Below are 27923 nucleotides of genomic sequence, written 5' to 3' on the forward strand. Positions count from 1 at the left end.
GGCAGCCCTGTTTCACTCCCTGTCCCTGAGAGAAGAAATCTGTTTGCTTGTTCCCAATTTTAAACACACATTTGTTTTTAGTGTACATTGATTTAATAAAATCATATGTTTTCCCTCCAATACCACTTTCTATTAGTTTATAAAAAAGACCTTCTTGCCAAATTGAATCAAATGCTTTCTTGAAATCTACAAAACACGAGTAGATTTTGCCTTTGTTTTCATTTACTTGTTTATCAATTAGAGTGTGGAAGGTGTAAATGTGGTCTGTTGTACGATCATTTTTTAGAAATCCAATCTGGCTTCTGCTCAGGACGTTGTGTTCGGCAAGGAAATGATGTAGTCTGCTATTTATAATACTGCAGAGAATTTTTCCCAAGATGCTGTTAACGCAACTTCCTCTGTAATTATTTGGGTCAAATTTGTCTCCATTTTTATAGATTGGTGTGATCAATCCCTGGTTCCAAATATCGGGGAAAATACCTGCAGTGAGGATAATGTGGAAGAGTTTGAGTATAGCCAATCTGAATTTGTGGTCTGTATGGTTGATCATTTTATTTAAAATACCATTAGCACCACAGGCCTTTTTGGGTTGGAGAGTGCATAGTTTTTCCAATAATTGGGGTATCCACAGGATTCTGATAGTCTTTGACTGCTGATTCAAGGATTTGTAATTTTTGTTGTATATATTTTTGTTCCGGGGTCTTTGATATATTGCTGTAGAGGTTTACAAAGTGATTTCTCCACATATCCCCATTTTGGATAGCCCATTCCTCATGATGAGGTTTGTTTAATTTATTCAAATTCTCCCAGAAGTGGTTTGATTCTATGGATTCCTCAATTCCATCCAGCTGATTTCTAATGTGTTGTTCATTTTTTGTTCTTAGGGTGTGTTTGTATTGCTTCAGTGTTTCCCCATATTGAAGGCATACATTTTTGTTTTCTGGACCTCTGTGTTTTTGATTAGATATAATTCTCAATGACTTTCTTCGATTTTTGCCATCATTATCAAACCATTTTCATTATCTGTCATTTCTGGTTTGCTCTTATGCTTCTTTAAATTAGGAGGCTAATTTGTCAAATATAAAGTTTATGTTTCAAACAGCCAACTTCACACCTTCATTGCTGTATGAGAATGTTAAGGCTGAAAAGTTGTCCGGGAGAGATTGTATTTTTTGGCTACAAATTGCTGTTTGGTAGATGTCTGTACAGTTTGCACTCCATCTATAGGCCTGTTTTGGTTGGTGGGGACTGGGTCAGTTGCTCCTCTCACAGCCTGTGCATAGCTCTGCCTGCTGGGCTGTGGCTCCTCCAAGTGTGGGTCTGCAGTGGGAGGCAGGGGGGTGGCTCTGAAGCTTGGCTGGGGTGGTCTGTGCTGAGCTGGCTGTGGTGGGCATTGAGGTTGGTTTTGCTGTGGTCATGGCTGGGAGTTGCAGGGTGCTGGTTGTTGTCTCTGTGATCTTGGCGGGGTGGAGATTGCTCCGCTGTTCCTGGGTGGAGAGGTCGGACTGCGGTTTAAAGCAACGTCCTGTACAGGTGAACATGGTCATAGAGACAGTCCAGATCGAGGGTGGGATGGTGGGCCAGGTGTATATTGGGTCGCAGGGCACAGTCCCGGGAGAGGCTGGCGTTTATTCTTTGGATTGTGGCTGGGTGGAAGTCCTTCCTCTGTAGAAGAGTTGACACCACAATTCCTAAGTTGGGGAAGATTGTTGAGGCCTTCTCAATCACTCCCTGTAGTGAAGTCGCCACCCTCTCCTGCTGAGCACGCAGGTCGTTGCTTCCTGTATGTATGATTATGTGGCTTGGCGACCCAAGATGGGCCTTATCAAGCAGCTCCATGGCACTCTGCGTTGTTGGGCACCACACCTTTCTCGTTTTGTGTCTAGGGAAAAGTTTCTTCTCCTGATCAAACTTCCCCATTTGAGTCCATCAACAGGACGATGTCAGCCAGTGTTTCGTCTGGACTGGAGGGGGCAGAGGGGGGGCTGGTTGGTGTTGGAGCTGGGGTGTGGTTGGTCTGTGCCGGTGCCCCTGTCAGTGGGATGCTGTTCTGTGGTTTGGGGAGGAGGGGTGCAGCAGGCTGGGCTGGGGAGGCCTTGCTGGTTGATCTGGGCTCCCTGTCCTCTGTTCTGTTTCTCTCCTGCAGCTCCTCTTTTAGCGTGGTCAAATCGTTTTTACTGTTCTGCCTGTCTTTTTGGAGCTCTCTCATCTCCTTTGTTAGATCAGCCAGCTCTCTCTTGAGTCCGTCTCTCTCTTGCTGAACCTCTTTCAGCTGTGTTACAAGGCTGCTGTCCTGCTCTGTCCTCACCTTGGTTAGGAGCTCCTCTAAGGTGTGGTTGTCTGGTTGCTGTTTGCTCACGCTCTCCCTCAGCAGGACCACCTCCCCCTCCAGTTTGGTGAATTCATCCCTCATGGCAGCCATGGTGGTGAGGAGGGCCTGAGCCTGTTTTGCACTGAGGGGGTCACTCTCCTCCTGGGGCGTGTCCTCCACTATGGTGGGAAGAGAGGTGCTGGATGTGCCTTTTGGGTGGGGATAGTTGTGGTGCTGGTGGAGTTTGTGGGAGGGCATGTCACTGGTGGTGTCCTTCTCTCTCTCTGCTCTCTCCTTAATGGTTTGAAAGTCTGTTTCAAACAGCCTAATGTTACCTTGCACAATGACAGTCCCAGTCTTGTAGAGGTTGATTGTTATCATGGTACTGTCAGGGTCATCTGTCTATTTGACTTTCAGCTTCCACCCATTAGATATCCCCTCTTTCTTTATGGATGGGTAGTGAGAGCAGACTGCTGAGCACCATGCATTTGGCTGGTCAGTGAGGAAGATGAGATTACTCACGTCACCGCTTTTGTAGTGGTCTGCAAAAAGTGTTTCTGGCCTCCCCTTTGGTAGTTTCTGTTTAAAAGCTTTCCTCGTCGTGCCATTTTTGGCCTCTTTAGGGTAGAGAATGGATTCTGCGCTCAGGGTGAGTGAGGACATGGTGCCTGTGGGCTCTGCTACTACTGCTGCGGCGCTGTTCTGCTGCCCCGTTGCCATGACAACCGATTTGTTCATCTGCTGCTGTTGCTAGCTAGCCCTAATTTAGTTCAAAAACCAGCAAAAAAAAAAACAGAAGATATGTTTAAAGTCAGTCCGTGCTCCTTTTTGGTTTACTCACTCACAGTTTGGTCGTTTGATGTAGTTGTATTAACCCCCCTTGCTAGGTTTGTTCTAGCTCGTTTCTTCTGGCTAGCTTGTTAGTCTGCTGGCTAGGTCTTTGTTGTAGCAGGCTAGAGTCAAAACTTCTTAACTTGAGGCGCAAAGTTACTTTTTTCTATTCTGAATGAATAGAGTTGTTTTTCATCACCTCTTGTCTGGAATTCTTTTTTGATTACAGTGTTTATCTTATTCTAAAAACAAAGAAATATGAAATATATCAGGAGCTCATGTTGAGCATGACTAGAGCATCTCTCTCTCTTGATAAGTATCTTGATAAGCTCCTCGTGTTTCTCTCTCTGTCTATCTCTGTGTTTCTCTCTCTCTCTCTCTCTTTCTCCTGCTGTTTTTCTCTCTCTTTCTCTGTTTCTCACTCTTTCTCGCTGTGTTTCCTTCTCTCTCTCTCTCTCTCTCTAGCATGTTTCTCTCTCGCTGTTTTTCTCTCTCTCTGTCTCGCTGTGTTTCTCTCATTCTCTTTCTCCATGTTTCTCTCCCTCTCTTACTGTGTTCCTCTCTCTCGTTGTGTTTCTCTCTCTCGTTGTGTTTCTCTCTTGCTCTCTCTTGCTGTGTTTCTCTCTCTCTGTGTGTTTATCTCTACATTTACATTACATTTACATTTAAGTCATTTAGCAGACGCTCTTATCCAGAGCGACTTACAAATTGGTGCATTCACCTTATGACATCCAGTGGAACAGCCACTTTACAATAGTGCATCTAAATCTTTTAAGGGGGGGGGGGGTGTGAGAAGGATTACTTTATCCTATCCTAGGTATTCCTTAAAGAGGTGGGGTTTCAGGTGTCTCCGGAAGGTGGTGATTGACTCCGCTGTCCTGGCGTCGTGAGGGAGTTTGTTCCACCATTGGGGAGCCAGAGCAGCGAACAGTTTTGACTGGGCTGAGCGGGAACTGTACTTCCTCAGTGGTAGGGAGGCGAGCAGGCCAGAGGTGGATGAACGCAGTGCCCTTGTTTGGGTGTAGGGCCTGATCAGAGCCTGGAGGTACTGAGGTGCCGTTCCCCTCACAGCTCCGTAGGCAAGCACCATGGTCTTGTATCTCTCTCTCTAGCACTGTGTTTCTCTATCTCTCGTGCTCCCTCGCTCAGTTTCTCTCTTTCTCGCTGTTTCCCCCTCTCTCTCTCTCTCTAGCATGTTTCTCTCTCGCTGTTTTTCTCTCTCTCTGTCTCGCTGTGTTTCTCTCATTCTCTTTCTCCATGTTTCTCTCCCTCTCTCACTGTGTTTCTCTCTCTCGCTGTGTTTCTCTCTCTCATTGTGTTTCTCTCTTGCTCTCTCTTGCTGTGTTTCTCTCTCTCTGTGTGTTTATCTCTCTCTCTAGCACTCTGTTTATCTCTCGTGCTCCCTCGCTCAGTTTCTCTCTCTCTCGCTGTGTTTCTCTTGCTGTGTTTCTCTATCTCTCTCTCTCTGTGTTTCTCTCTCTCTTTGTTTCTCTCTCTCTGTGATTCTCACACTCTCGCTGGGTTTCTTTCTCCCTGTCTCGCTGTGTTTCTCTCTCTCGCTGTTTCCCTCTCTCGCTCTCTCACTGTTTCTCTCTCACTGATTCTCTCCCTCTCTCCCTGTTTCTCTCTCACTGGTTCTCTCTCTCGCAGGGTTTCTCTCTAACTCTCGCTGTGTTTCGCTATCCCTATTTCTCTCACTTTTTTTCTCTCTCTTTCTCTATGTGTTTCTCTCTCTCGCTCTGTTTCTCTCTCTCACTATGTTTCTCTCTCTCTCTCTCGCTGGGTTTCTTTCTCTCTGTCTCGCTGTGTTTCTCGTGTTTATCTTTCTCGCTATGTTTCTGTCTCTATATTTCTCTCACTTTGTTTCTCTCTCTTTCTCTGTGTTTCTCTCTCTCACTATGTTTCTCTCTCTCTCTCGCTGGGTTTCTTACTCTCTCGCTCATTGTGTTTCTCTCTCTGTCTCTCTCTCTTTCTCTTGCTGTTCCACTCTCTTCCTTGCTTTGTTTCTCTCTCGCTCGCTGTTTCTCTCTCTCTATCGCTGTATTTCTCTCTCACATTGTTTCTCTCTCTCTCGCTGTCTATCTCTTGCTGTCTTCTTCTCTCTCTCGCTTTGTTACTCTCTCTCTCGCTGTGTTTCTCTCTCTCTCACTGTGTTTCTCTCTCTCTCTCACTGTCTTTCTCTCTCTCTCTCATCGTGTTTCTCTCTGTCTCGCTGTGTTTCACTCATTCTCTCTCTCGCTTTGTTTCCCTCTCTCTCTCATTGTGTTTCAATTCAATTAAATTCAATTTGCTTTATTGGCATGAAGTAACAATGACCATATTTTTGCTAAAGCTTATTTTAGATATTACAATATGACAAAAATGAGAATCAAAATTGTCAACGGGACAACAGTAACAACAATAACCAAGGGTAAAAAAACATACATTGAACAATAACAATAACCATTCAGTAGAGTACATGTGCTGGTTAATTGGCTGTGTTTCTCTCTCTTGCTGTGTTTCTCTCTCTCGCTCTGTGTGTTTATCTCTCTCTCTATCACTGTGCTTCTCTCTCTCTCGTGCTCCCTCGCTCAGTTCCTCTCTCTCGCTGTGTTTCTCTCTCTCTCTCTCGCTGTGTTTCTCTCTCTCTCTCACTGTCTTTCTCTCTCTCTCATCGTGTTTCTCTCTGTCTCGCTGTGTTTCTCTCATTCTCTCTCGCTTTGTTTCCCTCTCTCTCTCATTGTGTTTCAATGCAATTAAATTCAATTTGCTTTATTGGCATGAAGTAACATTGAACATATTTTTGCTAAAGCTTATTTTAGATATTACAATATGAAAAAAATGAGAATCAAAATTGTCAATGGGACAACAGTAACAACAATAACCAAGGGTAAAAATAACCATACATTGAACAATAACAATAACCATTCAGTAGAGTACATGTGCTGGTTGATTGGCTGTGTTTCTCTCTCTTGCTGTGTTTCTCTCTCTCTGTGTGTTTATCTCTCTCTCTATCAATGTGCTTCTCTCTCTCTCTCTCTCGTGCTCCCTCGCTCAGTTCCTCTCTGTCGCTGTGTTTCTCTTACTGTGTTTCTCTATCTCTCTGTGTTTCTCTCTCTCTCTCTTTGTATCTCTCTCTCCTGTGATTCTCTCTCTCTCTTGCTCTCTCGCTGGGTTTCTCTCTCTTGCTTTGTTTCTCTCCCTCTATGAGTTCCTATCTCCCGCTGTGTTTCTCTTCCTCTCTGTGTTTCTCTCTCATTGTTTCTCTGTCTCTCTTTCTCTTGCTCTGTTTCCCCCACTCTCTCACTGTGTTTCTCTATCTCGGGGTGTTTCTCGCACTCGCTGTTTCCCTCTCTCGCTCTCTCACTGTTTCTTTCTCTCTCTCTCGCTGTGTTTCTCTCTCGCTGTGTTTCTCTATCTCTTGGAATGTCTCTCTCTCGCTGTGTTTATCTTGCTCTGTCTCTCCCATTGTTTCTCTCTCTCTCGCTGTTTCTCTCTCTCTCTCTCACTGTGTTTCTCTCTCGCTGTTTCTCTCTCTCGCTATGTTTCTTGTGTTTCTCTTTCTCGCTATATTTCTCTCTCTCTATTTCTCTCACTTTGTTTCTCTCTCTTTCTCGCTGTGTTTCTCTCTCTCGCTGTGTTTCTCTCTCTCTCTCTCGCTGTGTTTCTTGTGTTTCTCTTTCTCGCTATATTTCTCTCTCTCTATTTCTCTCACTTTGTTTCTCTCTCTTTCTCGCTGTGTTTCTCTCTCTCTCTGTGTTTCTTTATCTTTCTTGTTGTGTTTCCCTCTCTCTCGCTGTTTTTCTCTCTCTCGCTGTGTTTCTCTCTCTCTCGCTGTGTTTCATTATCTTTCTTGCTGTGTTTCTCTCTCTCTCGCTGTCTTTCTTTATCTTTCTTGCTGTGTCTTTCTCTCTCTCCCTGTGTTTCTCACTCTCTCGCTATGTTTCTTGTGTTTCTCTTTCTCGCTATAATTCTCTCTCTCTCTATTTCTCTCACTTTGTTTCTCTCTCTTTCTCGCTGTGTTTCTCTCTCTCGCTGTGTTTCTTTATCTTTCTTGTTGTGTTTCCCTCTCTCTCGCTGTTTTTCTCTCTCTCGCTGTGTTTCTCTCTCTCTCGCTGTGTTTCATTATCTTTCTTGCTGTGTTTCTCTCTCTCTCGCTGTCTTTCTTTATCTTTCTTGCTGTGTCTTTCTCTCTCTCCCTGTGTTTCTCTCTCTCTCGCTATGTTTCTTGTGTTTCTCTTTCTCGCTGTGTTTCTCTCTCTCGCTGTGTTTCTTTATCTTTCTTGCTGTGTTTCTCTCTCTCTCTCGCTGTGTTTCATTATCTTTTTTGCTGTGTTTCTCTCTCTCTCGCTGTGTTTTTTAATCTTTCTTGCTGTGTTTCTCTCTCTCTCTCGCTGTGCTTCTCTCTATCGCTGTGTTTCTTTATCTTTCTTGCTGTGTTTCTCTTTCTCGCTGTGTTTCTCTCTTGCTCTCTCGCTCATTGTGTTTCTCTCTCTGTCTCTCTCTCTTTCTCTTGCTGTTCCACTCTCTTCCTTGCTTTGATTCTCTCTCGCTCGCTGTTTCTCTCTCTCTATCGCTGTATTTCTCTCTGACATTGTTTCTCTCTCTCTCGCTGTCTATCTCTTGCTGTCTTCTTCTCTCTCTCGCTTTGTTACTCTCTCTCTCGCTGTGCTTCTCTCTCTCTCTCGCTGTGTTTCTCTCTCTCTCTCACTGTCTTTCTCTCTCTCTCTCATCGTGTTTCTCTCTGTCTCGCTGTGTTTCACTCATTCTCTCTCTCGCTTTGTTTCCCTCTCTCTCTCATTGTGTTTCAATTCAATTAAATTCAATTTGCTTTATTGGCATTAAGTAACAATGACCATATTTTTGCTAATGCTTATTTTAGATATTACAATATGACAAAAATGAGAATCAAAATTGTCAACGGGACAACAGTAACAACAATAACCAAGGGTAAAAAAACATACATTGAACAATAACAATAACCATTCAGTAGAGTACATGTGCTGGTTGATTGGCTGTGTTTCTCTCTCTTGCTGTTTTTCTCTCTCTCTCTCTCTGTGTGTTTATCTCTCTCTCTATCACTGTGCTTCTCTCTCTCTCGTGCTCCCTCACTCAGTTCCTCTCTCTCGCTGTGTTTCTCTCTCTCTCTCTCTCGCTGTGTTTCTCTCTCTCTCTCACTGTCTTTCTCTCTCTCTCTCATCGTGTTTCTCTCTGTCTCGCTGTGTTTCTCTCATTCTCTCTCGCTTTGTTTCACTCTCTCTCTCATTGTGTTTTAATGCAATTAAATTCAATTTGCTTTATTGGCATGAAGTAACATTGAACATATTTTTGCTAAAGCTTATTTTAGATATTACAATATGAAAAAAATTAGAATCAAAATTGTCAATGGGACAACAGTAACAACAATAACCAAGGGTAAAAATAACCATACATTGAACAATAACAATAACCATTCAGTAGAGTACATGTGCTGGTTGATTGGCTGTGTTTCTCTCTCTTGCTGTGTTTCTCTCTCTCTGTGTGTTTATCTCTCTCTCTATCACTGTGCTTCTCTCTCTCTCTCTCTCTCGTGCTCCCTCGCTCAGTTCCTCTCTCTCGCTGTGTTTCTCTTACTGTGTTTCTCTATCTCTCTGTGTTTCTCTCTCTCTCTCTTTGTATCTCTCTCTCTCCTGTGATTCTCTCTCTCTCTTGCTCTCTCGCTGGGTTTCTCTCTCTTGCTTTGTTTCTCTCCCTCTATGAGTTCCTATCTCCCGCTGTGTTTCTCTTCCTCTCTGTGTTTCTCTCTCATTGTTTCTCTGTCTCTCTTTCTCTTGCTCTGTTTCCCCCACTCTCTCACTGTGTTTCTCTATCTCGGGGTGTTTCTCTCACTCGCTGTTTCCCTCTCTCGCTCTCTCACTGTTTCTTTCTCTCTCTCTCGCTGTGTTTCTCTATCTCTTGGAGTGTTTCTCTCTCGCTGTGTTTATCTTGCTCTGTCTCTCCCATTGTTTCTCTCTCTCTCGCTGTTTCTCACTCTCTCTCTCTCACTGTGTTTCTCTCTCGCTGTTTCTCTCTCTCGCTATGTTTCTCTATCTCTGGCTGTGTTTTTCTCTCTCGCTGTGTTTCTCTCTCTCTCTCGCTGTGTTTCTTGTGTTTCTCTTTCTCGCTATATTTCTCTCTCTCTATTTCTCTCACTTTGTTTCTCTCTCTTTCTCGCTGTGTTTCTCTCTCTCGCTGTGTTTCTTTATCTTTCTTGCTGTGTTTCCCTCTCTCTCGCTGTTTTCTCTCTCTCGCTGTGTTTCTCTCTCTCTCGCTGTGTTTCATTATCTTTCTTGCTGTGTTTCTCTCTCTCTCGCTGTCTTTCTTTATCTTTCTTGCTGTGTTTCTCTCTCTCTCGCTGTGTTTTTTAATCTTTCTTGCTGTGTTTCTCTCTCTCTCGCTGTGCTTCTCTCTCTCGCTGTGTTTTTTAATCTTTCTTGCTGTGTTTCTCTTTCTCGCTGTGTTTCTCTCTTGCTCTCTCTCGCTGTGTTTCTCTCTTTGTGTTTATCTCTCTCTATCACTGTGTTTCTCTCTCTCTCGTGGTCTCTCGCTCATTTTCTCTCTTGCTGTGTTTCTCTTGCTGTGTTTCTCTCTCTCTCACTTTGTTTCTCTCTCTCTCTGTCATTCTCTCTCTCTCTATTGCTCTCTCGCTGGGTTTCTCTCTCTCACTTTGTTTCTCTCCCTCTCTGTCTTTCTCTCTCATTGTTTCTCTGTCTCTCTTTCTCTTGCTTTGTTTCTCCCACTCTTTCACTGTGTTTCTCTCTCTCTGTCTCGGTGTGTTTCTCTCTCTCGCTGTTTCCCTCTCTCGCTCTCTCACTGTTTCTCTCTCTCGCTGTGTTTCTCTATCTCTTGGAGTGTTTCTCTCTTGCTGTGTTTCTCTCACTCTCTCGCTGTGTTTATCTTGCTGCGTCTCTCCCTGTGTTTCTCTCTCTCTCGCTGTTTCCCTCTCTCTGTCTCTCTCTCTCTCTCTCTCTCTCACTGTGTTTCTCTCTCGCTGTTTCTCTCTCTCGCTATGTTTCTCTATCTCTGGCTGTGTTTTTCTCTCTCGCTGTGTTTCTCTCTCTCTCTCGCTGTGTTTCTTGTGTTTCTCTTTCTCGCTATATTTCTCTCTCTCTATTTCTCTCACTTTGTTTCTCTCTCTTTCTCGCTGTGTTTCTCTCTCTCGCTGTGTTTCTTTATCTTTCTTGCTGTGTTTCCCTCTCTCTCGCTGTTTTTCTCTCTCTCGCTGTGTTTCTCTCTCTCTCGCTGTGTTTCATTATCTTTCTTGCTGTGTTTCTCTCTCTCTCGCTGTCTTTCTTTATCTTTCTTGCTGTGTTTCTCTCTCTCTCGCTGTGTTTTTTAATCTTTCTTGCTGTGTTTCTCTCTCTCTCGCTGTGCTTCTCTCTCTCGCTGTGTTTTTTAATCTTTCTTGCTGTGTTTCTCTTTCTCGCTGTGTTTCTCTCTTGCTCTCTCTCGCTGTGTTTCTCTCTTTGTGTTTATCTCTCTCTATCACTGTGTTTCTCTCTCTCTCGTGCTCTCTCGCTCATTTTCTCTCTTGCTGTGTTTCTCTTGCTGTGTTTCTCTCTCTCTCACTTTGTTTCTCTCTCTCTCTGTCATTCTCTCTCTCTCTATTGCTCTCTCGCTGGGTTTCTCTCTCTCACTTTGTTTCTCTCCCTCTCTGTCTTTCTCTCTCATTGTTTCTCTGTCTCTCTTTCTCTTGCTTTGTTTCTCCCACTCTTTCACTGTGTTTCTCTCTCTCTGTCTCGGTGTGTTTCTCTCTCTCGCTGTTTCCCTCTCTCGCTCTCTCACTGTTTCTCTCTCTCGCTGTGTTTCTCTATCTCTTGGAGTGTTTCTCTCTTGCTGTGTTTCTCTCACTCTCTCGCTGTGTTTATCTTGCTGCGTCTCTCCCTGTGTTTCTCTCTCTCTCGCTGTTTCCCTCTCTCTGTCTCTCTCTCTCTCTCTCTCTCACTGTGTTTTTCTCTTGCTGTTTCTCTCTCTCGCTATGTTTCTCTATCTCTGGCTGTGTTTTTCTCTCTCGCTGTGTTTCTCTCTCTCTCGCTGTGTTTATTGTGTTTCTCTTTCTCGCTATGTTTCTCTCTCTCTATTTCTCTCACTTTGTTTCTCTCTCTTTCTCTATGTGTTTCTCTCTCGCTTTGTTTATATCTCTCGCTGTGTTTCTCTCTCTCTCTCTCGCTGGGTTTCTCTTGTTCATTGTGTTTCTCTCTCATTGTGTTTCTCTCTCTCTCTCACTGTGTTTCTCTCTCGCTGTTTCTCTCTCTCTCTATGATTCTCTATCTCTGGCTGTGTTTCTCTCTCTCTCTCTCGCTGTGTTTCTTGTGTTTCTCTTTCTCGCTATGTTTCTCTCTCTCTCTATTTCTCTCACTTTGTTTCTCTCTCTTTCTGTATGTGTTTCTCTCTCGCTGTGTTTCTCTCTCTCCTTGTGTTTCTCTCTCTGTCTCTCTCTCTCTATTTCTCTTGCTGTGTTTCTCTCTATTCCTTGCTTTTTCTCTCTCTCTCACTGTGTTTCTCTCTCTCTCTCGCTGTTTCTCTCTCTTTATCGCTGTGTTTCTCTCTCACATTATTTATCACTCTCGCTCTCTGTTTCTTTCCCTCTATCACTGTATTTCTCTCTCGCTGTGTTTCCCTCTCTCGCTTTGTTTCTGTCCCTCTCGCTGTGTTTCTCTCTCTCACTGTGTTTCTCTCTCTGTCTCTTGTGTCTTTCTCTCTCTCTCACCGTGTTTCTCTTTGTCTCGCTGTGTTTCTCTCATTCTCTCTCTCACTTTGTTTTCCTCTCTCTCTCATCCTGTTTCAATTCAATTCAATTTGCTTTATTGGCATGAAGTAACAATGACCATATTTTTGCTAAAGCTTATTTTAGATATTTACAACATGAGAAAAATGAGAATCAAAATATTCAACGGGACAACAGTAACAACAATAACCAAGGGTCGAAATAACCATACATTGAACAATAATGATAACCATTCAGTAAAGTACATGTGCTGGTTGATTGGCTGTGTTTCTCTATATCGCTGCGTTCCTTTATCTTTCTTGTGTTTCTCTCTCTCTCGCTGTGTTTCTCTCTCTCTCGCTGAGTTTCTCTCTTGCTCGCTCTTACTGTGTTTCTCTTTCTCGCTGTGTTTCTCTCTTGCTCTCTCTCGCTGTGTTTCTCTCTCTCTCTCGCTGTGTTTCTCTCTCTCTCGCTGTGTTTCTCTCTCTCTCGCTGAGTTTCTCTCTTGCTCGCTCTTGCTGTGTTTCTCTTTCTCGCTGTTTCTCTCTTGCTCTCTCTCGCTGTGTTTCTCTCTGTGTGTTTATCTCTCTCTATCACTGTTTTATCTCTTTCTCATGCTCTCTTGCTCAGTTTATCTCTTGCTGTGTTTCTCTTGCTGTGTTTCTTTCTCTCTCTCACTTTGTTTCTCTCTCTCTCTCTGTGATTCTCTTTCTCTCTCTGGCTCTCTCGCTGGGTTTCTCTCTCTCTTTGTTTCTCTCTCTGTGATTCTCTCTCTTGCTCTCTCCCTGGGTTTCTCTCTCTCTCTCTTTGTTTCTCTCTCTCTGTGATTCTCTCTCTCTCTTGCTCTCTCGCTGGGTTTCTCTCTCTCGCTTTGTTTCTCTTCCTGTCTGTGTTTCTCTCTCATGGTTTCTCTGTCTCTCTTTCTCTTGCTTTGTATCTCCCACTCTCTCACTGTGTTTCTCTCTCTCTGTCTCACTATGTTCTCTCTCTCTCTCTCTCGCTGGGTTTCTTTCTCTCTGTCTCGCTGTGTTTTTCTCTCTCACTGGTTCTCTCTCTCATTGTGTTTCTCTGTCTCTCTCTCTTTCTCTTGCTGTGTTTTTCTCTCTTCTTTGCTTTGTTTCTCTCTCTCTATCTCTGTGTTTCTCTCTCACATTGTTTTTCTCTCTCTCGCTGTCTTTCTCTCTCGCTGTCTTTCTCTCTCTCGCTTTGTTTCTCTCTCTCTGGCTGTGTTTCTCTCTCTCTCGCTGTTCCTCTCTCTCTCACTGTCTTTCTCTCTCATCGTGTTTCTCTCTGTCTCGCTGTGTCTCTCTCATTCTCTCTCTCGCTTTGTTTCCCTCTCTCTCTCTCGTTGTGTTTCAATTCAATTCGCTTTATTGGCATGAAGTAACAATGAACATATCTTTGCTAAACGCTTATTTTAGATATTAACAATATGAAAAAAATGAGAATCAAAATTGTCAACGGGACAACAGTAACAACAATAACCAAATGTAAAAATAACCATACATTCAGTAGAGTACATGTGCTGGTTGATTGGCTGTGTTTCTCTCTCTTGCTGTGTTCCTCTATCTCTCGCTGTGTTTCTCTCTCTCGCTGTGTTTCTTTATCTCTCTTGCTGTGTTCCTCTATCTCTCGCTGTGTTTCTCTCTCTCGCTGTGTTTCTTTATCTTTCTTGCTGTGTTTCTCTATCTGGCTGTGTTTCTGTCTTGCTCTCTCTCGCTGTGTTTCTCTCATTGTGTTTATCTCTCTCTATCACTGTGTTTCTCTCTTTCTCGTGCTCTCTCGCTGGGTTTCTCTCTCTCGCTGTGTTTCTCTTCCTCTCTGTGTTTCTCTCTCATTGTTTCTCTGTCTCCCTTTTTCTTGCTTTGTTTCTCCCTCTCTCTCGATGTGTTTCTCTCACTCGCTGTTTCCCTCTCTCGCTCTCTCACCGTTTCTCTCACTCTCTCGCTGTGTTTATCTTGCTCTGTCTCTCCCTGTGTTTCTCTCTCTCTCACTGTGTTTCTCTCTCGCTGTTTCTCTCTCTCGCTATGGTTCTCTATCTCTGGCTGTGTTTTTCTCTCTCGCTGTGTTTCTTGTGTTTCTCTTTCTCGCTATGTTTCTCTCTCTCTATTTCTCTCACTTTGTTTCTCTCTCTTTCTCTATGTGTTTCTCTCTCGCTTTGTTTATATCTCTCGCTATGTTTCTCTCTCTCTCGCTGGGTTTTTCTCTCCTGCTGTGTTTCTCTCGCTCATTGTGTTTCTCTCTCTGTCTCGTTCTCTCTCTTTCTCTTGCTGTGTTTCTTTCTATTCCTTGCTTTTTCTCTCTCACTGTGTTTCTCTCTCTCTCTCACTGTTTCTCTCCCTCTATCACTGTGTTTCTCTCTCTCGCTTTGTTTCTCTCCCTTTCGCTGTGTTTCTCACTCTCACATTGTTTCTCTCTCTGTCTCTCGTGTCTTTCTCTCTCTCTCCGTGTTTCTCTCAGTCTCGCTGTGTTTCTCTCATTCTCTCTTTCGTTTTGTTTCCCTCTCTCTTTCATCGTGTTTCAATTAAATTAAATTAGCTTTATTGGCATAAAGTAACAATGAACATATTTTTGCAAAAGCATATTTTAGATATTTACAATATGAAAAAAAAAATAGAATCAAATTTGTCAACGGGACAACAGTAACAACAATAACCAATGGTCAAAATAACCATACATTGAACAATAACATTAACCATTCAGTAGAGGTGCTGGTTGATTGGCTGTGTTTCTCTCTCTTTTTCTCTGTTTCTCTCGCTGTTTCTCTCTCTCTCTGTTTCTCTCTCTCACAGCTTTTCTCTCTCTCTCTCTCTCTCTCTCTCTCTCTCTCTCTCTCTCTCTCTCTTTGCTGTGTTTCTTTCTCTCGCTGTAATTCTCTCACTCTCTCTCTCGCTCACTGTGTTTCTCTGTGTTTCTCTCTTTCTCGCTGTGTTTCTATCGCTCTTGCTGTTTCTCTCTCCTGCTTTGTTTCTCACTCTCTTTCCTGCTGTGTTTCTCTCTCTCTCACGTTTCTCTCTCTTGCCGTGTTTCTCTCTCTCGCTGTGTTTCTCTCTCTCTCTTTGTTTCTCTCTCTCACGTGCTCTCTCACTGGATTTCTCTCACTCTCTCGCTGTGTTTCTCTCTCTCACTGTGTTTCTCTCTCTCTCCACAGCTGACTGGAATCTTGTTGTTAAACAGTTGTCAAATCTGAGGGTGTTTTTATCCAATAAATAAATAAATGGAGGAAAACTCGCCTCCCTGCGGACCTGGCATCCTTTCACTCCCTCCTCTCTACATTTTCCTCCTCTGTCTCTGCTGCTAAAGCCACTTTCTACCACTCTAAATTCCAAGCATCTGCCTCTAACCCTAGGAAGCTCTTTGCCACCTTCTCCTCCCTCCTGAATCCTCCTCCCCCTCCCCCCCCTCCTCCCTCTCTGCAGATGACTTCGTCAACCATTTTGAAAAGAAGGTCGACGACATCCGATCCTCGTTTGCTAAGTCAAACGACACCGCTGGTTCTGCTCACACTGCCCTACCCTGTGCTCTGACCTCTTTCTCCCCTCTCTCTCCAGATGAAATCTCGCGTCTTATGACGGCCGGCCGCCCAACAACCTGCCCGCTTGACCCTATCCCCTCCTCTCTTCTCCAGACCATTTCCGGAGACCTTCTCCCTTACCTCACCTCGCCCATCAACTCATCCCTGACCGCTGGCTACGTCCCTTCCGTCTTCAAGAGAGCGAGAGTTGCACCCCTTCTGAAAAAACCTACACTCGATCACTCCGATGTCAACAACTACAGACCAGTATCCCTTCTTTCTTTTCTCTCCAAAACTCTTGAACGTGCCGTCCTTGGCCAGCTCTACCGCTATCTCTCTCAGAATGACCTTCTTGATCCAAATCAGTCAGGTTTCAAGACTAGTCATTCAACTGAGACTGCTCTTCTCTGCATCACGGAGGCACTCCGCACTGCTAAAGCTAACTCTCTCTCCTCTGCTCTCATCCTTCTAGACCTATCGGCTGCCTTCGATACTGTGAACCATCAGATCCTCCTCTCCACCCTCTCCGAGTTGGGCATCTCCGGCGCGGCCCACGTTTGGATTGCGTCCTACCTGACAGGTCTCTCCTACCAGGTGGCGTGGCGAGAATCTGTCTCCTCACCACGCGCCCTCACCACTGGTGTCCCCCAAGGCTCTGTTCTAGGCCCTCTCCTATTCTCGCTATACACCAAGTCACTTGGCTCTGTCATAACCTCACATGGTCTCTCCTATCATTGCTATGCAGACGACACACAATTAATCTTCTCCTTTCCCCCTTCTGATGACCAGGTGGCGAATCGCATCTCTGCATGTCTGGCAGACATATCAGTGTGGATGACGGATCACCACCTCAAGCTGAACCTCGGCAAGACGGAGCTGCTCTTCCTCCCGGGAAGGACTGCCCGTTCCATGATCTCGCCATCACGGTTGACAACTCCATTGTGTCCTCCTCCCAGAGCGCTAAGAACCTTGGCGTGATCCTGGACAACACCCTGTCGTTCTCAACTAACATCAAGGCGGTGGCCCGTTCCTGTAGGTTCATGCTCTACAACATCCGCAGAGTATGACCCTGCCTCACACAGGAAGCGGCGCAGGTCCTAATCCAGGCACTTGTCATCTCCCGTCTGGATTACTGCAACTCGCTGTTGGCTGGGCTCCCTGCCTGTGCCATTAAACCCCTACAACTCATCCAGAACGCCGCAGCCCGTATGGTGTTCAACCTTCCCAAGTTCTCTCACGTCACCCCGCTCCTCCGCTCTCTCCACTGGCTTCCAGTTGAAGCTCGCATCCGCTACAAGACCATGGTGCTTGCCTACGGAGCTGTGAGGGGAACGGCACCTCAGTACCTCCAGGCTCTGATCAGGCCCTACACCCAAACAAGGGCACTGCGTTCATCCACCTCTGGCCTGCTCGCCTCCCTACCACTGAGGAAGTACAGTTCCCGCTCAGCCCAGTCAAAACTGTTCGCTGCTCTGGCCCCCCAATGGTGGAACAAACTCCCTCACGACGCCAGGACAGCGGAGTCAATCACCACCTTCCGGAGACACCTGAAACCCCACCTCTTTAAGGAATACCTAGGATAGGATAAGTAATCCTTCTCACCCCCCCCCCTAAAAGATTTAGATGCACTATTGTAAAGTGGCTGTTCCACTGGATGTCATAAGGTGAATGCACCAATTTGTAAGTCGCTCTGGATAAGAGCATCTGCTAAATGACTTAAATGTAATGTAAATGTAATATGGAACTCTGACATTCATTGGTTGTATTGTTCAATTCTATTTGTTCTGTTCTAGAATGTTTAGGTATAAAAAATAATTTTATAAAGTAGAAAAGTCCCCAAAATGAAAGATGGAACACAAATTTCAAACCTCTACCCATTCCTTAATTTAAACCCTTGCCAAATGAGAAATGGGGATCCCTACATTTGCTGTCACCCAAAATGAAATACAGATCAATGCTACTAAACAGGACCTGGCAAGGAGAAAGTAATTTTGTGAACGATGCAGTGGATTTGCATTTTTTTTAATGAGCATGGCCTTATTTCTATTACAGCATATTGGATGACTGTCATTTATATTCCATTCAACCACTTTTATATCAGCCAATTTGTATTCCTTCGCATATCTAAGTGTTCTTTTCCTCTCACCTTTTCCCTTCGCTTGTAGACTTCAATGCACAACACATCAGCTGTATGTGACCAGCCCCCCAAAAAAATCCAAGCCAAACCATATCATAACCGCTACACACAGCCTACAACATTGTTACCATATTAGCTAAAGTAACATCATAGTGAACATAGCTAATAGAACTAACGAGTTAGTAAACCCACTTCATTCATTCAGTAACATTACAGTGGAGAGTCAGGAAGCAGTTTACCAAAAGCTTACCTCGACTTGGAAGAGTTCCAGTGTTGTGTTAGATAGCCATAGCCAGCTATCTAACATAGCATCCCTCTGTTTAAGCAGGGTGTTTGAATAGTTAAACTAGTAAGCTGCATTTGCTAGCTAAGTAAGTAAAACTGAAAAAACAGTATCTCTCTTGCTTCTCATTCATTTGAAAGACATGTATTTGTTCAAACTGTTCAACTATTGTCTTTCTCTCTCTTTGAGTCAACTACTCACCACATTTTATGCACTGCAGTGCGAGCTAGCTGTAGCTTGTGCTTTCAGTACTAGATTTGTTCTTTAATCCTTTGAATGGGTGGACAACATGTCAATTCATGCTGCAAAAGCTCTGATAGGTTGGAGGACGTCCTCGAGAAGTTGTCATAATTACTGTGCAAGACTATGGAAGGGGGTGAGAACCATGAGCCTCCCAGATTTTGTATTAAAGGCAATGTACCCAGAGGAGGACGGAAACTCGCTGTCCTCCGCCTACACCATGGTGCTACGACAGAGTGCTGTTGAGGCTACTGTAGACCTTCATTGCAAAACAGTGTGCTTTAAAAAATATTTGGTGACGTGAATATGTTTAGTGTAGTTTTATCTAAAAAGGATCACTTTAAATGTTTTACCATTTGTATTTTTATGAAGTTCACCTCCTCCTCTGAGTAACCTCCACTAATGAAAACGTGATGTAGTTTTACACGGGTATTAAAATGTACATTTCTACCTGTCGGTTGCACTAGGACAGGTACCCCTTTCTACCTGTCTGTCATCAGTCTGAAAACTTCAGGAAACTTCGCTTCAGCACTTACTGCTCTCACAAAACTTTGATAATACTCTTGCTCCAGGTTTGGACAACAAAGGGCTATAGAATAGTTTTAAGGTGTGGCAAATATAGATCCCGTTGCTGCACCACATTTGATATTATGTCGTAATCTAAAAAAAAATGGTGGTCATCTGAAACATTCAATTTGTTGTCAAGCAATTGTAAAATGCCTGTTGTGACAATTCCGCCAGGCAGATTCAGAATACACTGTGCTCAGTCTATAAACTACCCCATGAACCACAATTGTTTCCCAAACAATTATTGCCATCCATTAAAGAAGAGTTTGGGGAAACTTTGAGAAACAAAATATCTGGTAGTAATGATGAATTGACAGAGGGAGGACAGGTCTCTTTTAGCTGTGTGGGGTTGATTTTCCGATTTTCACTTCAAATGATTTGTTGTAATCCCATTTCAGACGGCCAACTTGAGCTCTCAAAACTGCATTAAATGTATTGTGGTCCCTGCAATAAGTCAACAGCAGATAGTGTCGATGGAACCAATGGGAGGTAATAAAAGTAAGCAGGACAAGCTAGCGGTAACAATAATATGAGATATGTGACCAGGGTTATAAGAGGAGAAAACCATTCACCATCTGGGCTGAACTATTAGAGAAAAAACATAGATCACACAAGCAATTATAGTCCTTCTGTTGAGCAAGTTACTGTACTGTGGTAGGCTATCATTAATGGAACTTCTGAATGCAAATACCCATTTGATATTATCATAATTAGTTAGTTTTGGAACTAAATACCTCACACTTCCTGTGAATCTATATGTTGATAAGCTCTACATTTTCTTTACATTTTATTTCTTAAAAGGGAAGATGTTTTGTCTTAGATTTGCATTAAAATACAAATTATTTGCAATGTTTACTACTCGGTACTATGTACTACTAGGAAGTGAGAAAAAAGATTGCATGTGACTCAATTGAAAATAAAAATGATTTCATGTTTTGATTACATTGCACAAAAAGCAACATTTCTCTGAGGTTTTGGTCAATAAACAAATCCCAAAGGTAACCATTCTCTGTGTTTAGAAATAATGCTATATAATGTGTTTCAAACATATAACATTTCTTATTACCATCGATAAAAAATGGCACACGATGAGGGGACACATATACACTCATGAAAACAAAAGTATCCAAAACAACGTTTAAGCCTAATTTTGATTATTTTTCTTCTTTTCAGGTACTTCGGTATATCAAGTTACTGCAACGGACGCTGATGACCCCACATATGGAAATAGTGCCCGAGTGGTCTACAGTATTCTCCAAGGACAACCATATTTCTCTGTTGATCCCAAAACTGGTAGGACACATAACTGTACACATTGCCTTACTGATGGGACAATGTGCATGTCCTTGCAGTACTGTTGTCAAAGGAGCCATTTGTATTGTTGCCTTCTGTTCTCAGCCTTGAATAGAGAAAATTTGTAATGAGGTGGTTTAAAACTGTTTCACAAATTTCAAAAATGCATATTTTGTTTTAGCGGTCCTTACATGTTTGTATTAAATATTTAATGGGGTTGGCAAAGTGCAAGTGCACACAATGAAAAACTGAAATATCACATTTACATAAGTATTCAGACCCTTTACTCAGTACTTTGTCGAAGGATTTTTGGCAGCGATTACAGCCTCAAGTCTTCTTGGGTATGACAGTACAAGCTTGGCACACCTGTATTTGGAGAGTTTGTCTCTGCAGATCCTCTCTGTCAGGTTGGATGGGGAGCGTTGCTGCAAATATTTATTCATGTTTGTTCAGGTTCAAGTCCAGGCTCTGTCTTGGCTGTGTGCTTAGGCTTGTTGTCCTGATGGAAGGTGAACCTTCACCCCAGTCTGAAGTCCAGTGGGCTCTGGAGCAGGTTTTAATCTCTCTGTACTTTGTTCCGTTCATCTTTGCCTTGATCCTGACTAGTGGAGGAAGTCAAGGGGTCGGAATACTTTCCGAAGGCCTTGTATATGTCTGGTAACATAAAGATTTCACATAGAAGACCTTGAGATGGTGTGCTGGGATTTCAACTGGCCTTGTCCCTTCTGAGTCAAACATATGTGCAATTTTTATGATGGCATACAGTAAATCAATGAAATCAATGAAAGATGACATGAAGAGTAGTACATCTTCTGGGAAAGAGCCTATATGTCCCGACCAAACTAAGATCTCACCATTGCATAAATTCCCTTGTCACTGGGGGAATGGAAGCGTGTTGTGTTCAACAGGGAGGTGCAATTGAATGCAAGCTTCACCACAACAAATTAAATTGTTAAAACATTTCTAGCTTGTCTCTCAATGGGTAACAGGGTTGACGTGCTATGCTCAACCTGCTCAGTTTTCCACCAAAAGAACACAAGAGTTCAGTTAACATAACAGGGTTGACCTTAAAATGTAACATGGACTCAGAGGTAGACGTAAAATTGTAAACGTAAACCCGTGACACTCCCATTAGCCCCCTGGAGTCGCTTGATGCGTCAATCCCCAAATAAATCTCCACCAAAATAAGTATGGTTTTTTTTGCACTGGATGCATCTCAATCCACTGCATCCACCAGTGTCACCCCAGTTTCACACTTCCTCATCTGCAGTTAAAGGTGGCAGAGCTAGAGCGGTGTTTGTCAGATCATGAGACATCCCAAAAATCTGTCTTCTCCATTTTGCTCTACGACCACCACAAGTGTCAGGGGACTCAACTAAAGTCGGTCTGTTAATGTGTCAACTTCTGGTTGTAGTATCCAAACCGTCTAGTCTACAAATTAATGTGGAAAGGGTAGATTCTCACGAACACAATGGTTTTCTCCATTTTGATCTACACCCCACCCCCACCCCCACAGTTTAAAAAAGCAAATAGTAGTTTTGTGCCTGCCAAAAAAAGGGTTAAATATGTGTACAGTACAATTCAAAAGTTTGGACACATTTACTCATTCAGGGGGTTAGTAACCAAAATCCTGTATTAACCAAAAAACAAATAAAAATATATTTAGATTTTAGATTCTTCAAAGTAGCCACCCTTTGCCTTAACACATACTTTTCATTTCCGTGAGATGTTGAGTTTATTAAATTGTTGTTACATAGGCCTACAGCAAGAGCGATATAGAATAAATTACAATTTGTCATAAGCACATGCAACCTCATTATAACATCTTAGTATCATCTCATAATGATCCCAAGTCTTGCATATATATTGGATCATTCTGTCTTGTACTTGGCTGCTTGCTTGCTGTGTTAAGTTTTTAGAGCGTATCATTTAGTCCCATGAAACGAAGATGTGAAAGGTAAGATAAATTAACTATACAGTACATTCATTTAGCCCAAAAGCAGTTAGTGTTGCTGTTTCGAAAAAGTCAATAGAAACGACTCTCTCTCTCTCTCTCTCTCTCTCTCTCTCTCTCTCTCTCTCTCTCTCTCTCTCTCTCTCTCTCTCTCTCTCTCTCTCTCTCTCTCTCTCTCTCTCTCTCTCTCTCTCTGTTTCGGTGCTGCGGCAACACTTTGATGGACTCTTGTCAGTATATCCCGCTGGAGGATTTGGGTCAGATGTAAGACACTCTCTCCCTAAGAGCTTTGTGTGTAAGCTTCCAGGGCACAACACCATCTAGTATATCTCAGTATACTGTGCCGTACATGCCATGGACTTTTCTGTGATATCATATAAGGGTTATATCATGGCTTGTAACTGCAGTCAAATAGTATTATAAAACAGGGATACTTGCATAACCTCGGTTCAATGTGAATATGAGTGAGATGTCTCACTTTGCTCTAGCGGATCACTAACTTCAAGGATGGGTAGGCATATTATGACCATCTAGCAACCCAAAGTTTGCGTGTTCGAATTTCATCACAGACAACTTTCACTTTTTGCTAATTAACAACTTTGCAAATACTTTACATGTTAGCGAAATTCTTCCCCTAACCTTAACCCTTTAACATAACTCTTAACTCTAACCCTAACCTTAACCCCTAGCCTAGCTTATCAGATGTTTAGCAAATGTGTAACATATTGTATGAATTGGACTAGACTTGGAGCTCGGGTACCACTTGCCGTGCGGTAGCAGAGAGAACAGTCTATGACTAGGGTGGCTGGAGTCTTTGACAATTATTAGGGGCTTCCTCTGACACCACCTGGTATAGTGCCTCATTACCTGTATCCGCGGTCAAATGACCACCCCTCATCCTTGTCAAACGCTCCCTAATACACTTCTGCGAGCAGGCCTTTCTAATCGACCTGGCCCGGGTATCCTGGAAGGATATTGACCTCATCCCGTCAGTTGAGGATGCCTGGTCATTCTTTAAAAGTAACTTCCTCACCATCTTAGACAAGCATGCTCCGTTCAAAAAATGCAGAACTAAGAACAGATATAGCCCTTAGTTCACTCCAGACCTGACTGCCCTCGACCAGCACAAAAACATCCTGTGGCGGACTGCAATAGCATCGAATTGTCCCCGCGATATGCAACTGTTCAGGGAAGTCAGGAACCAATACACGCAGTCAGTCAGGAAAGCAAAGGCCAGCTATTTCAGGCAGAAATTTGCATCCTGTAACTCTAACTCCAAAAAGTTCTGGGACACTGTAAAGTCCATGGAGAACAAGAGCACCTCCTCCCAGCTGCCCACTGCACTGAGGCTAGGTAACACGGTCACCACCGATAAATCCGTGATAATCAAACTTCAACAAGCATTTCTCAACGGCTGGCTATGCCTTCCTCCTGGCTAATCCAACCTCGGCCAACAGCTCCGCCCCCACCGCAGCTACTCGCCCACGTCTCCCCAGCTTCTCCTTTACCCAAATCCAGATAGCAGATGTTCTGAACGAGCTGCAAAACCTGGACCCATACAAATCAGCTGGGCTTGACAATCTGGACCCTCTATATCTGAAACTGTCCGCCGCCATTGTCGCAACCCCTATCACCAGCCTGTTCAACCTATCATTCGTATCATCTGAGATCCCCAAGGATTGGAAAGCTGCCGCGGTCATCCCCCTCTTCAAAGGGGGAGACACCCTGGACCCAAACTGTTACAGACCTATATCCATCCTGACCTGCCTATCTAAGGTCTTCGAAAGCCAAGTCAACAATCAGATCACTGACCATCTTGAATTCCACCGTACCTTCTCCGCTGTGCAATCCGGTTTCCGAGCCGGTCACGGGTGCACCTCAGCCACGCTCAAGGTACTAAACGATATCATAACCGCCATCGATAAACGACAGTACTGTGCAGCCGTCTTCATCGACCTGGCCAAGGCTTTCGACTCTGTCAATCACCATATTCTTATCGGCAGACTCAGTAGCCTCGGTTTTTCTAATGACTGGCTTGCCTGGTTCACCAACTACTTTGCAGACAGAGGTCTGTGTGTCAAATCGGAGGGCATGTTGTCCGGTCCTCTGGCAGTCTCTATGGGGGTACCACAGGGTTCTCTGTATATATCAATGATGTTGCTCTTGCTGCGGGCGATTCCCTGATCCACCTCTACGCAGACGACACCATTCTGTATACTTCTGGCCCTTCCTTGGACACTGTGCTATCTAATCTCCATACGAGCTTCAATGCCATACAACACTCCTTCCGCGGCCTCCAACTGCTCTTAAACGCTAGGAAAACCAAATGCATGCTTTTCAACCGTTCGCTGCCTGCACCCGCACCCACGACTAGCATCAACACCTTGGATGCTTTCGACCTAGAATATGTGGACATCTATAAGTATCTAGGTGTCTGGCTAAACTGCAATCTCTCCTTCCAGACTCATATCAAACATCTCCAATCCAAAATCAAATCTAGAGTCGGCTTTCTATTTCGCAACAAAGCCTCCTTCACTCACATCGCAAAACTTACCCTAGTAAAACTGACTATCCTACCGATCCTCGACTTCGGCGATGTCATCTACAAAATAGCGTCCAATACTCTACTCAGCAAAATGGATGCAGTTTATCACAGTGCCATCCGTTTTGTTACTAAAGCGCCTTTTACCACCCACCACTGCGACCTGTATGCTCTAGTCAGCTGGCTACAAACCTCAGATTTCCCACTTAATGATTGGATTTTCTTCAGGTTTTTGCCTGCCATATGAGTTATGTTATACTCACAGACATCATTCAAACAGTTTTAGAAACTTCAGAGTGTTTTCTATCCAAATATACTAATAATATGCATATATTAGCTTCTGGGCCTGAGTACCAGGCAGTTTACTCTGGGCGCGCTTTTCATCCGAACGTGAAAATGCTGCCCCCTATCCCAAACAGGTTAAAGGTCTTATTCACATCGGCTGCAGAGAGCGTGATCACACAGTCTTCCGGAACAGCTGATGCTCTCATGCATATTTCAGTATTATTTGCCTCGGAGCGAGCATAGAAGTGGTTTAGCTCGCCTAGTAGGCTCGTGTCACTTGGCAGCTCTCGGCTTTGCTTCCCTTTGTAGTCTGTAATGGTTTGCAAGTCCTGCCACATCCGAACAGCGTCAGAGTCGGTGTAGTACGATTCAATCTTTGTCGTGTTAACGCCTTGCCTGTTTGATGGTTCGTCGGAGGGCATAGCGGGATTTCTTATAATCTTCTGGGTTAGAGTCCCACTTCTTGAAAGCTGCAGCTCTAGCCTTTAGCTCGGTGCGAATGTTGCCTGTAATCCATGACTTCTGGTTGGGGTATGTACGTACGTCACTGTGGGGACGACGTCATCGATGCACTTATTGATGAAGCCAATGACTGATGTGGTGTATTCCTCAATAACATCAGAGGAATCCCGGAACATATTCCAGTCTGTGCTAGCAGAACAGTCCTGTGGATTAGCATCTGCTTCATCTGACCACTTTTTTATTGATCGAGTCACTGGTGCTTCCTGCTTTAATTTTTGCTTGTAAGCAGCAATCAGTAGATATAGAATTATGGTACAAGTACTTCAAAAACCTTGTTTCTTGTGATTTTTTACTGTCTTATTTGCAATGAATTAATGTGTTATTCGATGCTTTTCTCTAGAGTATAGTAGTAAAGACCAAATTCCATATTTTATCCCCAATTTATTTTTAATATACCTAAAGGGGTCCTAAAAGGTTAAATCAACATATTTTAAATGATCCATAGTATGACCATAGGTATGTCAGCTTCGTCAGCTTAGTACCCCCCTAATTGATAAATTCCTTGTGATATTCATGAAATGTATTTGGATAACTATATTCAGTCTTACTGCTAAAACAAATAATGCAGGGAGTTGGTCTATCATTTCTACTTTAATTTGCTGGTAAATAAACATGTTTTAATAAAACAGTATAGTAGATTAGTCCGTCAATATAGCAAATAAGTAGTCATGGCTTGTTTTCAAGACAGTTTATTTACTCTGGAGACCGAGGTGAGTTTACACAGCAGTGTCCTGGCAGATAGGAGCATTGTTGAGACAAGTCAAATGGCACTGTTAAACAAGGACAACCATATCTGCTCGAGTGATCATGAAATTGTCAAAACACAAAGGCACCAATAATTGCTACAAAATATGACATTAATTTTTTGATCAAACAGCAGGCTCAATCAAAAAATTATGTTATTGGTCTAACTCTCTGTAATGTTCGTTGGCTGCCTCAATATTGCTGCCTAAAGGCTGCCTAAATATGATCTCCAATCAGAGACAACGATAGACAGCTGCCTCTGATTGGGAACCATACCAGGCCAACATAGAAATAGAAAAACTAGACTACCCACCCTAGTCACACCCTGACCTAACCAAAATAGAGAAATAAAAGGTTCTTTAAGGTCAGGGCATGACACTCTCCCAGCAGGAAAATTACAAAAATACAGCTATAATACATGATTATGTCTGAAAGATCCTCTCATCACCCATAATCATGAAGGGAACTGGAAAAACACCTCAAATCGTGTGTCAAGGTTAACTTTCCCTTTAAGTTAAAGAAAAGTGGTATGAAACGTTATAACAAGGACTGGCGTGATAAATAAAATATTAAACAATATCTTCGACAATCGTTTACGTTTGATAAACAATATTGAGCTGCTATTCTCCTTGGAAAATGAGATGCAATCAATTAGCCTTTAGCTTTTAAGAATTGTAGCCTAATTGGTATTTTAAATATTATCTTCAAGGATGTCAAAGATGACTAGGGAGACTAGAAGGATAAAAAATACGTTGATTGGTCTCCCTTCCCTGAACAGATGGAGGAATAGATTGTTCATAAATCAATTCATGAGAGAGAGAGAGAGAGAGAGAGAGAGAGAGAGAGAGAGAGAGAGAGAGAGAGAGAGAGAGAGAGAGAGAGAGAGAGAGAGAGAGAGAGAGAGAGAGAGAGAGAGACTTTTGGTCTTTCTTTAATGAAACATTCTCATTTCATTTAAAAACTCACCAGCCCCCTTAAAAATAAAACACCAAAATATATCCTGTACTGCATACACGTACCATACTCACCTTTCCCTTTACCACACGATACAAAACAACACAATAACCAAAAAACCGCACCACTTCTACAACCGTATATCCAAAACATCTTCCCCAGCTATACAGACAGCCCCCCCCCCAAAAAAATACCAGATCTCCTTAAACATCTCCACACTTTTTATCATTCTATCGAACTCCAATTCAACCCTAAGGCACGCAGAGACCATCCCATTAAATAATAGTAAAGGGTCTGTTATCCCCCCACCTTTGACCCGGTTCCTCCTTGTTAACCAAATCGCCAACTTCGCCTGAGCAAACAGATAATTCAACAAAACACATTTGGCCTTATCCTTATTCGAATACCTGTACCCCATTATACACATCCCAACAGTAAAAACCACCCCCAACCTGTCACAAAGACATTCCAACAGAGACATTAATTGCATTAACCTGGCGCACACAGAAAACACATAAATCACAGTTTCTTTCATAACACAGAAAGGACACCCCCGCCCGATTCCCGGTTCAACCCGTGTCAACCAGCTGTTAGTTAGTGGCCAGGGCTCCATGAAGAACCCTCTACGGGGGGTCCACGGACCTCTTTGGTACTGGGAGTTTGTAGAGCCCCCTCCATCTAAAACCCACCATACTCTCAGACCCACATACCCCCTGCCACTGATGTTCCTTCACTCCTGTCAGGCTCCTAATGTTCCTAACCTTAATGCAGATGTTGAAGAGGGCTTTACCTCCCACCCCTTCAAACTCCCCCAGGCTCGGAGTGTTAAAATCGAACAAGTCCACCAGACCCCCTTGCCAGTCCCCAGTCTATGCTGTCACCTGCAATGGTGGAAACATTGGTGGCCCCTCCCCCTTTGGCTGCTCAAACACCCCCGTTACCGGCTCAGACAGTGACTCCTAGACTTCCTCCAGGAATCTCTCCAGCAGCCTAGGAGACGTTATTCCTGTTTGTTATGCCAGGACTTCCGGGGTTTTCCACC

At 43.5% G+C, this 27923-nt stretch overlaps 1 protein-coding gene across 3 annotated transcripts in view; it reads left to right on the forward strand.

Moving 5' to 3' along the window:
• Positions 1–27923, forward strand: part of LOC118374551 (cadherin-18-like) — a 352667-nt gene that overhangs the window by 255823 nt on the left and 68921 nt on the right. For all 3 annotated transcript variants that reach the window (XM_035760982.2, XM_035760991.2, XM_052506642.1), the window contains one exon: positions 19761–19880. In XM_035760982.2, the coding sequence (XP_035616875.1) occupies positions 19761–19880 (120 nt within the window). The remainder of the gene's footprint in view (positions 1–19760; positions 19881–27923) is intronic.

Source organism: Oncorhynchus keta, chromosome 4 (genome assembly GCF_023373465.1).
Source record: "Oncorhynchus keta strain PuntledgeMale-10-30-2019 chromosome 4, Oket_V2, whole genome shotgun sequence".
Taxonomy (NCBI): Eukaryota; Metazoa; Chordata; class Actinopteri; order Salmoniformes; family Salmonidae; genus Oncorhynchus; species Oncorhynchus keta.